Source organism: Schistocerca americana, chromosome 3 (genome assembly GCF_021461395.2).
Source record: "Schistocerca americana isolate TAMUIC-IGC-003095 chromosome 3, iqSchAmer2.1, whole genome shotgun sequence".
NCBI lineage: Eukaryota > Metazoa > Arthropoda > Insecta > Orthoptera > Acrididae > Schistocerca > Schistocerca americana.
Window position 1 is genome coordinate 92417521 of NC_060121.1, and position 18746 is coordinate 92436266.

General features: G+C 41.4%; 1 protein-coding gene across 1 annotated transcript in view; it reads right to left on the reverse strand.

Moving 5' to 3' along the window:
* Positions 1–659: 659 nt before the first annotated feature.
* LOC124605889 overlaps positions 660–18746 on the reverse strand; it is a 123686-nt gene continuing 105599 nt past the window's right edge. The window contains exon 2 of the mRNA XM_047137836.1: positions 660–880. Coding sequence (XP_046993792.1) covers positions 660–880 — 221 coding nt within the window. The remainder of the gene's footprint in view (positions 881–18746) is intronic.

Below are 18746 nucleotides of genomic sequence, written 5' to 3' on the forward strand. Positions count from 1 at the left end.
ATCATTTGAAGGAGTGAGAATGATATAATCCAAAGCTACAAAATGCAAATCTTTCAGTGGAGCGTTTTAAAACTTTGAATAAATCCATAAATTATATTTCAACTTTTCTGGGTATCCGACAAGAATATTTTGTTTCTCCAACGTATTAATACACACGTGTGCATAGTTATATTGTGAACAAAGTTACACATTATTAACAAAACAATATTTTACCCCTGGATGACATAACATTGGGCTTTGGCCCACCTCATACTAAATAACGCGATCCACGCTTTGCTTAATCTTCACTTCAAATAAACATATGTACCTTTTCAGACCCACAATCAAGAATACCAGAATTATACGTCCATAACTTCCTCTTATAGAATGCAGCCCAGACATTAGACTTGGTACTTGAAAAACTTTTTTTTTAGATCAAAGTCTATTGTAAGATGTTTCTCAGGATTTTCCCTGGCTAACTTGGACAAACTATGTAATGATATTTTGTCCAGTAGATGATTTGGCATGATGTAGTTCCCTTTCAATTTTTAATCTTCTAATCACATCTTCACAGTTAGTCAATTGTGCATTTTTTATTTGAATTTGAAAATTATCACATGCGTGACATGTGTCTGAATAAGCCAATTAAAACGAATACTAAAATCATGGTTAAAAATATCTCATACTTTCGAAACTTTTACTTCTGGCGCATTATTTTCTTCACAATATTTCAAATAACGTTCTTCATATAATGAAATCAACATGTCATGGTCGCAGTACACTTCATTAGGATTCTGTGAGCGGCTGTAATAACTGGCATACTTATGTACATTATTTATGAAGTTGTAAACTGTCTGAACTGCTTCTGGTGAAATTTTCCTTGATGAATTTCCTTTTGTTACTGGAAACAAAGAAAAAGAATAAAAGTAACTTTAAACATAAATGCTCAGGTCAGAGAAATTTAGTGAATTTATGTTTGAATATGATACTTGAAGAAAACTACTGGATAAATGAACAGAATAGATCGCAGTTATGGTTTTTATGTGAAGCAATTTTAATTTAATCTTAAAATACCTCTTCTGTCTTTTTTAGAAGTGGAATGTCCATGATACAAGTGTTTTTGTGAGTTCTTAAGACGTCCTTGATTGTTCTGAAGCCCATGCGTAGTTGAAAATGCTTCTCTTCACACCAAAATATTACAGCCATTAACCTTAACCTGGTACAAAAAGTAACTATTCACCGCAAAACTGCAGTTTTGCTTTTCTTTGGGTACCTAAAGAAGTAAATTAAATTACGCAAAGTAATACTAATTTATTTGTAATAATTAATTTATATAAAAAATTAATTTCAGATTTTCATTCATCATAGTTACCTCTTTCGCACTTTTTTCATCTTAATGTTGCTCAGAACGTAATTATTTTAGCAACTTAAATCACTCATATCCCAAAAAGAATGGAATATCTGCTCTACACATTCATGAGTTGTGCTCCAACACTTGTTTTTACATTTACAACCCAAACCACGAATTTTAGCATCAACAGTTTGCCCTGTTTTATCAGATAAATACTCTCTGCCAGAATGTCTATGATGTTTACATTGTTTTCTTTTCCAATTGCATTTATTTCTTCTTTTTTCTGCCTTCAGGTTCTTTAGCAGGATACACTTTGGGAGACATTTTACATTCAGCAGTACCTTATGCCAAACAAAGTGTTCAGAATGAGAAGGACCAAAGCCACCTTAACACATATAACATACTTTATAATATTATACAAATACTCTTATAAAATTAAAATTATTGCCAATATTGCAGTAATTAATAGAAGTAGAATTTGTTCATGATTTACACTCGTGTATTTTAATTAGCGAGTGCTTTGTAGACCAAAGGCTATTATAATTACACAATAATATTTTACTGTGATATAGTCTTAAGTCTCAATGTTTCAAATGGTTAATAAGTAAGTATTTTCGGCTTACCATGTCATTTTCGCATGAATACTCGTCAGAGGGACGATAGCTGCTTTCACTGGACGCGTAATTTTCTTCAGAACTAGCCACTTATGTTTCGGTTACGCATGAAAATAACCTCTTCTTTGGAATCTCCATTTTACAGTGCCTTTGGGTTGTGTCACACACGAAAAAGACTACTTCTCCACTGTATGAGAGCAGCAAGTTGAACTGCTCTGCCATTTAGTGAGTGAAAGTTAAAATATTTCTGCAGTAGGTTCCTCTCTTGAATAGAAGTTGAACTAACACAAAAAACAAGTTTTGAGAAAAACGTGGCTTTGGATTATGTCATTGTCACCCCTTCATTTTTATAACATTGTCTTCAAGCTCCCCTGCAATCTCTTAACCTCGTACTTTCTTTCAACCTCATTTTTTAGATCCCTGCAATCCCTTTTCCTGCTCGTTTGCTGCATTTTCATACTTTCCACTTTCGACAGTTAAACGTAAAATCTCATACGATATTCAAAGTTTTCTACTGGGCCCTGACTTTTTGCCAATTTGATCCTGTACTACCTTCAATGTTTCATTTCTCAAAGCCACCCATTCGTCATCTGTTTCATTTCTTTTCACGGTTTCATTCACCCTCCTTCTGAAACGATCAACGACCTCTGGCTCTTTCGGTTTATCCAGGTCTCCTTAATTTGCTACTTATCTGAAATTTAATTTTAATGTACAGTTCATAACCAATTAATAATCGTCAGTGTTCATACATAACCCCAGAAATGTTTTCAGTTCATAATCTGATTTCGAAATCTGTATTTTACCATAATATAACCTATCTGAAAACTCCTTGTGACTCAATTTTTCTTATGTTTCTTAGAGATAGTGAAGACAACGATTAAAATTTTGGTCTGTGCAAAATTGTACCAGGTGGATTCCCCTTTTATCCCTTTCATCCAGTACATGTTATCCTACTATTTTTCCTTCTCTAACCTTTCCTACGGTCGAATTCCAGTTCCACTAGTAGCCTGAATAATTTTTCTTTCCAATCTCATCAAGAATTCTTTGAATCTCATCATCTGCGGAGCTCTTCGGCGTATAAACTTGTACTATTGTGTTGGCCGTTACCATACCATGCACATACGCACATGCATAAATGTACATGACAAATGACTTTCTGTATGTGCTTATGAGGAATATTTGTTCACACGAATCTTTACGCTACACGATGGTCTAAAGTTTAATCTAACTATCAGTGACAAACAACCAAGCAATTTGGTGAAAATGTTGTCTTTATTCCAACTGAAATCGTTGATTCATTTTTTGAATGTCTTATGTATTCACTTTTTCTTGGACTGTAAAGGCAAGTACTATACTCTATCTTGAAACGACTTTTAACGCTAACAGTATGGGTACTGAAGGCGGTAACAGGTATTTGAAATGGCTGTTGTTTCTTAGTAACGCTGCTGACATATCCATCCGGAACATATAGCCAAAGAAAATGTAATTTAGTTCTTCACATTCACCTCAGTGACACAGAGGAGATTGTATGATTTTGATGCAATGGAGACGTTGGCTGAAATGCCTGTGATGAAACATGATACTCAATACGAAGTCTGTTCAAAAAATTTCCGAACTTCGCCCACAAAATTTTTCTGTGTCTACCATTTAATTATTGTGCATGGTCGCCTTCGAAATACTCTCCTCCACAATTGATGCACCGTCCTAACACCGTTTTCGCTTCCGGGAGTAGTCTTGGTATGCTTCCTACTGGATCGCTCGAAGAGCCGTCTTAGAACTTTCTTTCATCTCGTCTAACGCTGCAAATCTTCGTCCTTTCAATAGGGTTTTCAACTTTGGAAACAAAAAGAAAAGTCCACAGAAATCAGGTCTGGAGAGTACGGAGAATGAGGCAGAACAGTGATTTCCTTTGTTGTGCAATAGTCAGGCACCAAAAGGGATGAATGTGCGGGTGTGTTATCATGATGCAAGAGCCATGAATTATCTCGCCACATTTCATTTCGTTTCCTTCTCACATTTTCTCGCAGGCATCGCAACACGTCCCAATGGTATAATCGATTAACAGTTTGTCCCTGTGGTACGAATTCATGATGAGCTAATCGTTCAAAGTCAAAGGAACCTATCCGAATGACTTTGACATTTGATCTGACCTAACGAGACGTCACATCACCATTTATAATTCTCTTCAGGAACATCTCGTTCTTATTTGCGCAATCCAAAACCTCTTGAGAGATTGCGAGGCGAACGCCTTTCTGATATTGACTCATAAGCCATGGGTCGAACTTGGCGACAGCACGATGCATTCGAAGATGCTGTGTGAGGGTTTGATGACATGATACAGCTGAAACGTTCATTCCTCTGCAATGTCTCGGACAGTCAGTCTTTGATTGGTGCGGACAGTTTCGTTGACGTTCGTGACGTGAACGTCGTCGGTGGACGTCGAAGGGCTTCCTGAACAACGTTCATCTTTAATTTCGGTCCAGCCATTTTTAAACCGTGTGAACCATTCGTAACACCGAGTACGTTTTAAGCATTTACCACCGTAGGCTTCCTCCATTATTTGGTGTGTCTCTGTAAAGGTTTTCTTGACTTTCACGGGAAACTTAATGCAGACGTGGTGCTCCTCTAACTCTGCCGTCGCGAAATTGGCAAACTGTGTGATATAACGTTCTACTCAATACAGCACTGAACAATAACTTAGAGACATACAACAGTGAAACTTCCAGCAGTTACACATTAAATACGGGCTTGCCTAGGGATGCTAACCGCATTTCGCTCCAACATACTATTGGCGCAAAATTACGAATGTTCCGGAATTTTCTGAACAGACCTGGTATAGTGCCCGAGAGCTCCTGACTGCTGCTGAGTCCACTTCTCTGAGGCCTTGTTTGTATCGTTTGTGTGTTGGTGATGTGTCTTCTCATTGATACCAGACACGCTCTCCACTATTCGTAGTCCTTTTCCCAATCGAGATCTTGCTCTTCTGGAGGAGGTCTCCACCGGTCTACTCTGTATTCTTTTCTGAGAAGGTAATTTTTTTTTTTATGAAAGAGTCAGTTCGCCAAGGTCTTTCCGTTGGTGGGTGGAACGAGATCGCCTGTACCTCGTCAAGACAACTGTGGAACTACTTTAAAGAGTAGTTCCTGCTTTTTCGAAAGTTCGACATTGACGGTAGGAAGGCCAGGTGCTCACCCCCTGGCTTTTGACACTGGCTTCAAATGAACCCATGGGCATATGGATGCAACCGAATTCGTCGGCATTAGGTGACTCCTCACAGATTTTCCATAAACTTAACGTTAGCTGCCAGATCAAAAATATCTGCACACACTTACGTAAAGCCGATCTGACCGTCAGATGTCACTAGAGATGGGCCTAACACTGAAAAAGGGGGCGGGGAGCATAGTATCGCCAGGAGAGTATCAGCAGCCGCAGAATGGGTAGATAAAGAGAAGAGAGCTCAGTGACTTCGAACGTGGACTAGGCACTGGATGTGATGTGAGGAAGACATACGTAAGGGACTATTCGGTCTTTATGACTATACTCAAGTTGGCTGTTGATGTGATTGTGAAGTGAAAGAGCGAAGCAACAACCACAGGAAAACCGAGAGCAGGCAGACCTCATCTACTGACGCATAGGGAGCGTTGAGTATTGAGGATGGCGTTTGTAAAAAATCGCATGAAGTCAGCGGAGGGAATCATTCGTGAGGCCCAGAGTGCTACCAGCAGACCATTTAACACAGTAAGTGTGCGTGCGGAGTTAACAGCAATGCGGTGGAATGGTGAAGGAGCTCCTTATAAGACACACATTTTTGTAGTCAACGCTAAGCGAAACTTGAGGTTGTGTGAAGAGGGTCGTCAGTGGACAGTGGACTGGCGACTGCGAGCCAGTGAACTGGAGTGCTGAGTCACGCTATACCCTGTGACAAATTGATGGAAGGGATTGGATACGGCGAATGCCTGGAGAATGTCATTTGCTACCATATAAAGTGCAACAGTCAATTACGGAGGATTGGTTGGTTTGTTGTTTTGGGGAGTGAAGGGACTAATTGGCAGGGTCATCAGACCGTTGAACTAAGGAGGTGGTGGTTTTATGGCAGGGAGGTGTTTTTCGTCGTTAGGGTGTGGTTCTCTTACAGCTGTCAAAATACTAAACTAAACGGCGTCTGAACAGATCATGAAGGCCCAACAGTACCGACCCACAGGTCTCACTGGATGCCAATGTGAAGGGGCATGTGGTCAGCACACCGCTCGCCCAGCCGTACTTCAGTTCACGAGACCGGAGCCGCTACTTCTCAATTAAGCAGCTCCTCAGTTTGCCTCACAAGGGATGAGTGCACCTCGCTTGCCAACAGCGCTCGGCAGACCGGACCGCCACCCATCCAAGTGCTAGCCCACCCCTACAGCGCTTAACTTCGGTGAACTGACCGGGGTATTACCATTGCGGCAAGGAGGTTGGCTTACAGCGCTCGAGAAAACCCTAAATTCAGGAGGATGTGAACACATTTGTCAGAACTACATACCGCGAACAGTAGAAGAACAGATCGGAGGCGATGATTGTTTCTATTAGCATGAAAATGCACCCTGTTATAAACCAGCATACGTGAAGAAATCTTGCGGACAGCAACATTCATTAAATGCACGCCGGCCGTTGTGACCGAGAGTTTCAAGGCTCTTCAGTCTGGAACCGCGCTGCTGCTGCGGTCGTAGGTTCGAATCCTACCTCGGGCATGGATGTATGTGATGTCCTCAGGTAAATTACGTTAAGTAGTTCTGTCTAGGGGACTGATGACCTCAGATGTTAAGTCCCATAGTGCTCAGAGCCATTTGAACCATTTTGCAATTAATTGTAAACAATGTGAATAAGAAAGTAGGCACTAATGTGATTTTAATCATATTATCTCCTTAATCTGGCTTCTCTGACCCCATGTTCCCTACCTCAAATTGTTCAGTGAAGCATCCTCTGTGTCCTGTAAAATTTTTGCACGCTCTTACGAGAATAAATAAGCTTTAGAGGTAACCCATATCTTCTCTGCCATGGACGGGATAGCACACAAGTACGCGTTGCATTGCTATATTCTGTCCCAATACCTAAGATTAATGGGCTGAAATAAGCGCAGGAGAATAAAGGAACTATGTTTAACAATTCTCAGGTTCTGAAAGTAACACCACAAATCATTCAAAAACTGGAGCGATAGAGTTGTATACTAAAATTGTTGCCTTCATTCTAAAGTTTAAGCCAGTGCTCTGCAGATAACCCTTCTTGTGATGTAACCACCGCCTCACTAGGCTATGGTTCTCATTTCATTTTTGCCACGATTATAATAATAGTTCTGGTCAATTCCATTACTTAAATTGTTTGATAATATTCATAAGTATGAAAAGAATGATCTAATACCCCCACACGAGTTATATATGAAAGAAACAATATAGAGGAAGAGCTGGAAAGGTGGCGTGGGATGTGTAATAAGGGGGGGGGGGGGGGAGGGAGGGGAGGGGCAAAGCCGCAAACACAGGAAGAGGCAGCACAGGCTGTTAACACTGATGGGTCTCAGTGTCACATCCGATGACGTGAAAAATTCGTCGTGGGCAGTCTGTTCGATGTAAAAAGTTAATCTAATCATCTTCTTTCATTAACCTTGTAAAGAAGGCAACCACACGTCCTGTCAATTTGATTCTTTACTGTCGCGTTGTAAACTTCTTCATGTATACCATTCGGAAGTTATTAGACTTGAGCGTACTGTCGACATCTGTATCATTAGAGGTGAGACTGTACATTAATCGGACGTGGGGAAAGGGTCGTAGTCTTATTTTAGAAACTGCCATGACTTATACATGAAAAGAATTCTGAAATCAGCTACTACTAAAATCAGGGTCCTCTGACAGGAATTTGAAGCTAAGCTGTTACCGATTAATAATCTACCATAATACTGCCGTGCAAGTCACTCTGCGTATCCTTAAATACTACGTTTTACTGGGCCCTACTACCTATCTCGCTTACCTTTGTCTACCACTTGCACCGTCTACAGTTAATTAGTGGGCAAATCTGTTGGGCTAGGAACAACACCAGCACGTAGTAACTGCAATTAGGGTGCGGTGAATGTGGCCGTAGCTGCAGCCTGCGGTGTGCCTTTGGGAAATGAGCTGAAAAGCCCCCTGAGTGGCAGCTACTGCTCCTTCATGGAATACACTTGTAGGTCAAGCTATTTATATAGCTATTCTACGACTCTTCTAGTGAATGTAAGCCACCTTTTCGAGCAAGCGCTCTTCAGACGAAACGAGCGAACGATTAGGAACATAAATGAGGCAAAATATCGCCCAGATGTGAAACTATATAGCCGTATTAGGAATAAAAATGGTACACTCCCTCAATAACGCCCTGGCTAGGGTGAAAAAAAATATTTGAAAAAGCATTTCGCAATGCGTCTTGCTCTTAGTGGAGCACAGTTTACTTCCTTTCTGTTTTATTTTAGTTTGCTGAGAATGGCGATGATACGTCGTTTTGGGGCTTAATCGCGGCAGTATTAACTTTCCATTCCCTCGGTACGCACGCTAGAGCATGCGTTATCTGTACGTTATAAAAGGCCGCGCATAAAAACAGTACCCTTCCGGGGATCATAACACGGTGTCTATTGTTCATAGAACGATAGTGTGGAAGTTTTTGTATACCTCTTGGGCAAGAGGGGGCCACTTGTACACACCATAGAAGAATCGTCTTATTGCAACTATCCTACAGTACGGGACCAAAGTTTAAATATTACATACTTACTCCAGCTTAAGCAGTTGGAGCAAATCGGTTGTTTCTTTTTGCATTTCATGTGGCGTAAGGTGTGCCTTAGCGGCTTATGGAGACACCATTTAGTTCATGGGTGGGTACTGTGAAAATCCGAAAAAAAAATTTCACTTATTTTTGCTTTCAACAGCGGATATGAAAATGTCTAACACAAGAACATTTAATAATTTTAACGGTACATTCTCTATCATTTCTCTAGAAATTCCAGCTTCTCGTTTTCAAAAATCTTTATTCGTTATCCAGAAACATCCAAAACATGGTTTCTGGAGATCAAAATCGAGCCTCGAATACGAGGACGGTTAGGCACAGCAAATGGCTCTAATTTTTACGATACATTCCTAAGATCTCTATCCAGAACAACACTTAAAATTTTCTTGATTTTTTTTGTCACTTTCCGATGTACAGATGTTCGAAGGTATCCTACTTGTACAAGTGAGCTAAGCACGTAAATCCCGGTGTGAGTCGGAAACGTAGTTTATAAAGTGACATAGCACGGAAATATATGTTGTAAAGTGTGTCCGTTATCATTAGAAGGGTTCTAGGATCGCCTTCTTGTAATACTGAAACACATGCAAGATTTTTGTGCAGATAAAATCCGGTCTGAGGTTTGAAATTAATTTCATGTTAATTCAAATTCCCATAAGTAAACTATCAAAAAATTACTAACCCACATAGTTCTTTTCATGTGAGTGAGATACACTGCTGTATCAGGGAAAGTGAGGGAACCAGCAGAAAAATGCTCCTATCGGAGCACAAAAAAGGCGAATATGCTCCTGTTTCAAAAATGACTGGAAAGTGTGGTACGAACTGTCTTCAGCGCCCTTTAAACTTTTCCCGCAAATTTTGGCAGGGAAATACACTCACGCTTTTTTATGCTGACAGAGGAGGAGACTGTCAGTGCGAAAGAGACGGAAAGGTAACAAATAGTAGAAATAGTAGACATTGTTTGTGGTACAGAAATAGCGAAGGGAACAATAGCGGTGTGGGAGAAAGAGAGGGACACAGCGGCAGCGGAACGCAGTTGCTAGTGACAGAACAGTGTTAAGATAAGAGCGAAGGAGTCAGCGTCAGTGGGAGAGGAATAAAGAGAGGGAGAAAGGGAATGTTGGTGAGAATCAGTCAAAATGAGAGACAAGGTGTATGAATGTCACAACGAGGAAAAGAGAAATAATAACAGTGAGAAGAGAGAGAGGCAGTGGGAGGGAGTGAATGAGATAGTAGGAGTAAGAGAGAAGAAGAGGGAGACAACGACAGTGAGAGGAGACAGCAGTAGTAGGACCGAAAGAAGGAGACTGTGAATGTGACGTGGGGAACAGCGACGATTGTGAGACGCAAAGAGATGATAACACTGACTTGGGCTGAATGAGACTGAGAATGGGGAAGTATGAGCGGACAGGCATGAGCGACTAGCGATGGAATAGCGGGTGTAAGCAAGTTGCAGCTAGAGGAGCTTGCGTTAGTGAGAGGTGAAATGTATGTTTAAAAGAAGGCGAATATGTTCGTATGCCAAAACTTTTTGAAAGTTTCTCGAAGGGGATTATGAAGGTAAAATCAGGGAGTTGGTACCCCACTTTTCAGTCACTCCTGTATACAGGAGCATACGAGGGGGGAACCAAAAGAAACCGGATTATTGTCATAAAAAATTTATTGATGAACATTTTTACAAAATTACTTTAGTCACCTTCAAAATACTCGCCATTACATGCGATGCACTTCTCAAGTCTCTTTTCCCACTGTTGGAAGCATGTTTGGAACACTTCAAGATAGATATTGTCCAGTGCCCTTTGCGAAGCTGTTTTTACCGCCTCCACATCGTCATAACGCTCCCGTTTTAGCGTTTTTTTCATTCGTGGAAATCGGAAAAAGTCGCACGGGGCTAGGTCCGGCGAATACGGAGCGTGGGGAACGACAGACCACCTCTGAGATGCCGAATAGTGGGTCTCTCGTACGGCCGTGTGTGCTGGAGCGTTGTGATGCAGAAACCAGTCACCTGATCGCCAAAGTTCCGGGCGTTTCCTCCTCGCATCCTCTCGCAGACGCCTTAAAACATCCAAGTAAAAGTTCTGGTTAACAGTCTGGCCAGGGGGTACGAATTCCCGATGCACAATTCCACGAACATAAAAAAAGACAATGATCATCGTCTTCACATTTGACCCCACTTGCCTTGCTTTTTTCGGTCTGGGAGAGTTGGGGGTCGTCCACTGGCTTGACGCTTGCTTGGTTTCTGGGTCATACCCGCAGCACAAACTGTCATCCCCTGAAATGACTTTGTTCAAGAAGTTTGTATCACGTGCAATCTCTGTTTTCAAGCCCTGACGCACATTCATTGTTATTTGCTCCTGTGTGAGAAGGGCGCGGAACAAATTTAGCAGCAACACGTCTTATGTGCAAATCCTCACTCAAAATACTCTCCAATTGATTGCTGTCTCTGCTGAAATTTGGTCGATCGTTTGGCGACGATCCTCGTTGATCTTTTGGCGGACCTTTTCAATGTTCTCCTCATTTCGCGACGTTGAAGGGCGTCCAGAACGAGCTTGGTCTTCATCACACATCTCACCACGTTTAAAGCGCCCAAACCACTCGAAAACCTGTGTGCGGCTCATAGCGTCCTCCTGGAAAGCTTCCTGAAGCATCTGGTGTGTCTCCGTTGCAGTTTTTTTAAGCAGGAAACATAATTTCACACACACTGTTCTTTTAAAGTTGCCATAACGACTTCGCAGAGGTAACCCGCCAACAGTCAGAGAAACACAATACCACACTTGCACGTTCAGCTCTACACTGACGCCATCTGCACAGCTGTTTCATGAAGTTCGCTACTAACACCATCTAGCGTGAGAACCCTTCACTACGTCTACGAGTGGCAGTGGCCTCGGAGTCCGGTCTCTTTTGGGTCCCCCTCGTATTTGCCTCTTGTGCTCTGAGAGGAGCGTATATCCAATGGTTTGCATTATGTCTGACTTCTTTGATGACCTTCATATTACACTGCATAATTTGATTGCCTGTTGTTAGGTCACTCGTGTCAAATATCCAACAGCATCAGGTGGTGTTGAATTCTAGGAACAGTTGAGGCCGTACTAGTGTTGTCAGATGTTCCGTATACATATCTTCCATGCCGAAATATCACTTCCAGGAACTAAACGTATCCCTAAAGTTTCCACTACCGCGTATCATTGCCTTCCAAGTACCATGTGACTGAGTTTCGAGCGTCCAACGGTGCTGATTCCACGACGGAACTAATCTCTGTGTGTTCCGTAAGATGCTCAAAGTTGCCATAATATCATTTTTTCTAAGCTCCATACAGAGGAGAAAATTTTCGATAATGTTAATGCAATTCACTTATTAAGAAGGACATAACCGGTTGCGCTTCTAGTGACGTGAAGGAAAGCCTGAAAACCAGCTCTTCGAGAATACTCGTCTAGTTTTCCACCTTGCTCGGTCCACCAGGTTCCTGTCGTTGTTTTCTAGCGGTGAAATGGAAGGTGCTTTGCTGCACTGTGACCAGTCCTATCTGCTGCGTCTATGCTACCCAAGCAACGGCAAAAAGAGCCAGTACCGTTAAGTTTTCAGGCTTTCGACGCCGTACTCGTTAAAACTAAAACTTTTACGTGCTCGGGACGCGTCGTGTTCTTTAATTCCTTCTTATACCATCGGCGTTTCGACACATCTGCTGGGATCCTCTTCACGATCTTCTGGCGTAACCGGTTACCCGAACACTGTCTTAGTCAGCTAATCTGGAACAAAAAAAAAAATGCTCAAAATGTTCCCAGCAGTGGCGTCAAATGTTCAATTCTGTAACAAGAAATTAAAGAAGAACATGACACTGCCAAACAACCTAGAAGATTTTAGCTTCCAGTGACCATCACGACCTGCCTCTAGGGCGAAACTCAAAGATTGGACTGAGCGACTTGGGTCAGCCGTTAAAATGATGGACTGGTACTCCACGTATCAGTGAACGTGTTAGCACGATGATTTGGCACTGGTCTCCCAGACGGGAGGACGGCGGTTCGAATCCCGTCAGACTGTCCAAATTTAAGATTCTCGTGATTTCCGTAAACACCTTGAGGCGAGTATAGGGTTCGTTCCTTGAAGGGCACAGACGATATGCTTCTCTGTTTGACCTCGATCCGAGCTTGTGCTTGGTGTCTGATGACCTCGCTGTCGAAGAGATATTTTTCCCATCCTTCGTCAGAGCGGTCATGCTTCCAATATCTGTCTCGTTTTCTGGCGTAGGTTTTCTGTTGGTTCGAGGGAAACGTAAGTCTCGACCGGTATTAGAAATATACTAATATTTCTTCCAGACTTCAGACGAAGATTATTCCCTATCTTGAGGAATGTTGCCTGTTATAATTTACTACACTTGCAGCGCTCCAGCGGCATAGTTCTTTCGTCGCTTCTTTCCGTCCATGCGAGACGAATGTTGCACCATTTGGATGTGTCATCATTTTATTGCAACATTACTCATAGCTGAATGGCGAGTTCGTTGGCTAACAGATCGGCTGCCACCAGAACATTAATGTTTATCGTAAATACAGGCTACGGGGCTCCGTCACACCAAACAGTGATCAAATAGGTGTTATGAAAACTGTATCCACTCAACTGACTATCACGGTACCATAATCTCCCCTCCCTAACAAATGCAACATATTTCGTCTAATGGCCACCCAGCACACCACAGTTCACCACCACAATCTCCGTTATTACACGTTGTCGTCAGTCTGTGGGGTGGAGGGTAAAAGTACAATAACGGAAAAAAAATCTGAACACCAAAATGGAGTTGTGAGGTGTGCGACGTGAACGAAATTTGGTAGGAGTATTTCTACATCTAGAAGATGATGTCTATTCCAATTTCGCACCAGTCGCATAAGAATAGTGTAAAGATCCTACGGGACCAAGCTGCTAAAGTCATCGCTCCCTATGCTTACGCACTGCTTAAGCTAACTTAAACTAACTTACGCTAAGGACAACACACACAGCCTCGTGACCGAGAGAGGACTCGAACCTCCGAAGGGGGAACCCCAAACCCTGACAAGGCGCCTGAGACCTCGCGGCTACCCCACGCCGTGCATAAGAGTGGAAGTCGGTTTGCTTTAAATATTCGCTGTAATGGTCGTGAGACTTAGGTAAATTTGAGATTGGACATAGTGAGATGATGATACAAAAGACTGTCTTTCAGACGAGGAGGACGCCATCATCAACAGCTTACTGAGTTTGAACGACGTCGTGAGACAAGGCTATGAGAAGCTTGATATTCCTTCAGCGATATTGCCGAAAGACTTGGGAGGAATGTAGCCACTGTACATAACTGCTGGCAGACGTGGTCACAATACTGCTCGGTCGCAAGAAGACCGGACTCCGGAAGGCCACATAGCACAACCAAGAGGGAAGATCGTCGTGTTCGGCGTATGGCTGTGGCGAATCGTGCTGTGTCTGCAACAGCAGTCCGAGGAGCAGTTGGTAGCACCGTGACACTACTAACCGTTACAAGTCGGCTGCATCAAGGACAGCTCCGGTAAGACGCCCTCTAGTATGCAGTCCTTTGACCCCAAACCACCATCTTTTGATGGTTCAGTGGTGCCAAGTGGGACTTTATTGGAGGGCAGAGAGGAGGTTCGTTGTGTTTCTTGATAAAAGGTTGTTCTGCCGCGGTGTCAGTGACGACCGCTTGCTGGTTGTAAGGAAGTCAGTTGAGGGACTGCAACCAACCCATCTGCGTCCTAGATGGACTGGACCTACACCTGGAGTTTGTTCTGGGGCGCGATTTCGTATCACACGAGATACGTTCCCGTGGTTAGCCCAGTCACCCTGAGCCGACCTGTTGCGCTGCCATTCATCAACAGTATTCAAGGGGATGTCTTCCATTGAAAAACGCTCACCCACATAATGCTGTTGTACCCCAACGTGCTCTACAGAGCGTCGACATGTTGCCTCGCCCGACTCGATCACCAGGTCTCTCCCCAATCGAGCATGTATGGGACAGCATCGAACGATAGCTCTAGCGTCATCCAAAACGAGCGTTAACGTTCCGTGTATGGGCCAACTCAATGCAATAGGCATGGAACTCCTTCCCATAAACTGACATCCGGGGCTTGTATGACACATCGCATGCCCTTTTGCATGCTTGCGTTCAATATTTTGGTGGTTAAAACGATTATTAATGTACCAGAATTCCACATTTGCAATGGCTTTTCTCGAGCTTACATTAAAATGTGAACTTGCAACGTTTATCACTTAAATATGTTAATTAGACAAATGTATTCCAGATAGTTAATTGCTCGGCGTTAATTATTTCTCGGTGTTTGTATATTTTATTCCGACAGTTTATTTGGTTTGTGCATTCGTTTTTGAACCTTGAAATGTTTGGTAGTCTTGTGCTATTTTTGGATACTACAGCCTTTTACAAGAGCTTGAGAACTATTTGTGCGATCACCCAGAATTCGACGGAGAACGTACTGGTGATAGTTTGCAGTGCACAGGTCCACCATTCAGCACGCCGAATTCGAAATAAAATTTTCTTACTCACTGAATAAGGCAGAGGAGTCAGGGACCACGTCGATAAATGTCTACTTTCGTTTTAACTAAGTGGTATATTCTGACAAGAGTTCACACGCACAAGAATTAGATTGGGAAACCACTGAATCTTTACACTTTTTGTTACTAATGACGTAAAGTTAATTCCTAGCCTTAAAAGTGGAGAATAATCTCAGACACTTCCCACGTGATTTTCTATATTACACAGATGGCACACGAAACAGAACATCGGAAAGGAAACACGGTATTTCTAGTTCCATATCCACACAGTTTCACAAGATGTACACGATATCTCATTCGACCAAGAAAACAATGACGTCAGTCGTCATTAACACCATCCTTGTCTTAAGTGGACACGGACAGAGTCACGTCACGTTCTGTACCGGAGCGTAACACACTTCCATATGACCGTTGACGGTCGAATATCTCTCACTGCAGACACGTCGGCCGTTATGTATTTTCGGTACGCACATCGAAGGAAAGACTGACTCGAAAATTGCTTCCTGCAGAAATGCTCACACAGCACCCTTTTTGACTACAAAATTACTTAGCGGAAGACCTACGATTCCATCTATTCTACAAGTAAATTTATATTGTATAAAATTCTCAGACCCCAAAATTTATAAACAACGATCTACAGAATTTTTAAAATGGTACTGAGGGTAAATAGTGGCCTCTGAAATGGCCTTTGCAAATTTCTGTTCCTGTTATTAAATTCAGTGTCATAGTGAAAGTTGCTACAGTTTCATTCGACGGATGTCGTGATTTTAGCTTGGTATGTTATATACTAAGATATGTTACTTTAACATATTTCAATTTTTGGCACCAAAATTGGTTTTTACTTTATAATTCAAAAAGAAAATGAGAGTGCTTCATGAGAACCTCTACCACGAATTTTTTATCATCAGCTAACTTTAATATTACAAGCTTTTAAGGTTTCTAAAAATGTGGGATAATACAGAAAAGTAACTGACGACCTCGTCAGAATGTTTTGTAAGCAACTGAACATAATTCCAAAACTACAAATTTCTACGTTTGATATTACGCCCTTTTAAGCATTCGAAAAATCTGGATTTCTTAATAAACTAATTATTTTATCATGCAGACACTCGAAACCTTTGACATGGGCTTATTTTTACATAAGCCGAATAAGTTTTTTGACAATATATAGCCATTTAATTTTGAGTAAGATTACTGCACAGTCTCTCTGTTCGTTCTGTTCCCAGTAAATATCAGGTATTACCGTTTTAACCTTGGCCGACTGACGGTGAAAAATCACTCCCTCTCTTCTCACTAGACATACCGATTAATTCTTGCTTCCCCTAAGAGTTTTGTTCAAATTCAGCATTGTAACTGATGTTACAATGTCTGTTAATATTATCGTTTTAATATTTTCAAGAGGAAGACTCGATTTTTTAATGCAAAGTTACTAGTTACTGCAGAGAAGTGAAATAAACTAGATGTTTATGTATTTAATGTGAGATCGTTGGCTAGGATAATAGTGAAAACATGTTAGGTTCAAGAAGAGCGATTGAGAGAAAAAAAAATTGCTACCAATTTATTTTGTAACATGTGCTACAATCTAAATATTTCGATACAGCCTTAACCAACTTTCACTATCATGAAGGTTTGCTCAAACATTGCATCTGCCGAGTTCTCCTGAGTACAACGTCAGTGTTTCCGTGGACAATAAATTATTGTTTTCCGTTACACTGCGTAAATGTGTTAACTACTCAGGCGAACCGTCAGGAACCAGCATTTACTAATGAATTTTCTTTCATACTCTATTGTCAGATGTCTCTCATGGGAGTCCTCGATTTACAGGAAAAATAGCATACTCCATTCAAGGAAAAACTGCACATTTTCGAAAGTTATTCCAGCTGCCGTAAGAAAGATTGTCAACAAAAATGAAATGAGAGTAATGGAGTGTATTCGAATTAAATCAGACGACACCCAGGGAATTAGATTAGAAAATGGAACATTAAAAGTGACAGATGGCCTGAGATAGAGAGGATAAAATGCAGACTAGAAATAGCAAGAATGGTGTTTCTGAAAACAGGAAATTATTTAACATATAATATAAATTTAAGTGTTTGAAATCTTTTCTGAAACTATTTGCTAAATTGTAGCTTTTTATGGACGTGAAAGGTGGACGATAACCAGTACTGACAAGAGGAGAAAAGAAGTTTTTGAAATGTGAGTCACAGAAAAAACCTGAAGAACAGAAGGATAAGTCAAGCAGCGAGTGAACCTGGGAGAAAAGAAGCTTACGGCACAGCTTGACTTAATGTAGAGATCGATTAATTGGACACATCCTGAGACGTCAAGGAATTGCCTCTTTGTTAGTGGAGGGAAATGTTGAGGATGCAATTTACAATAGGAGAGCAAGACTTATTGCAGTAAGCAGGTATAAGTGGATGCAGGTTTTTAGTAGCCATGAAAAGATGAACAGATCTGAGCAGCATAGAACACCATGAGATCTGCAACAAACTAGTCTTCTCACAAAATCCGCACAATGGCTGTACCTTTCCCATTCTGCATTTGGATGTCATACACTGGATAGCTGCGCCAGGACCTACTATGGTTTTGCGAAACTATGTTTGGGGATGCCATCATAGATTGTTTATGCCGGTAACACACAGCGAGTATAACAGTTCTCATTGTGATATAGCTTGATAATGCCCAAGGGAACGAAATTAACTAAGTGCTATCATTATTATCATTAGAAAGTGAAATACACATCGTTTTCACAGCGGCAGCCAATTAGCACGAAATTTTTGTAACTTATGCATACGAACCAATCTTGTTAATCATTCTACATACTACTGCAAACCAGATCAACCTAAGTAAAGTAGTTCCTGAGAATTTTGTCAGATTACGAAATGAATGAAAGTTTTTAATGGCAAAAAAATATGTAATATAGTTACAAAGTAACGATGTTCCGAGTTTATTTACTTGTATTGCAAAATCTTGCTTCTTGGCAATTTTTCTACTTCTACGAAGCGTACTACAGGTTTCGATGAGTGAGTTTGCGATTGTTAAACATGAGCGTATATTTTGACTGCATTACTTAGAAGCCAATACTTTTTACACCGCCAGGGACGTTAGAACTTACTACGTGACATACATTTCGACTCTGTCCACGTACCTGTTTCTGACAAAAAGTGAAACACACACACAGACGGACAACAAAGTGATCATACAAGGGTTCCGTTTTTACCGACAGACGTACGAAAGTAAAAACAGTCGTCGCATGGAAATAATTTTCTTTGCGAAATAATAAATTACTTTTTCATGTCCGTCAGATGAAAGCAGGAAACCATGATGTACTTCTTTGTACAAGGTGTCTCATTACCTGTGAGTGGTTGTTTCTCTTTTAAATTATGAACTTCCACCCGGACTTCAGCCACGGTTTTCATAATGTTTACTTTCGACAAGATAGCATAAACCAGGTAAGGCATCTCTAATGCAGTTCTTCGAGTCGT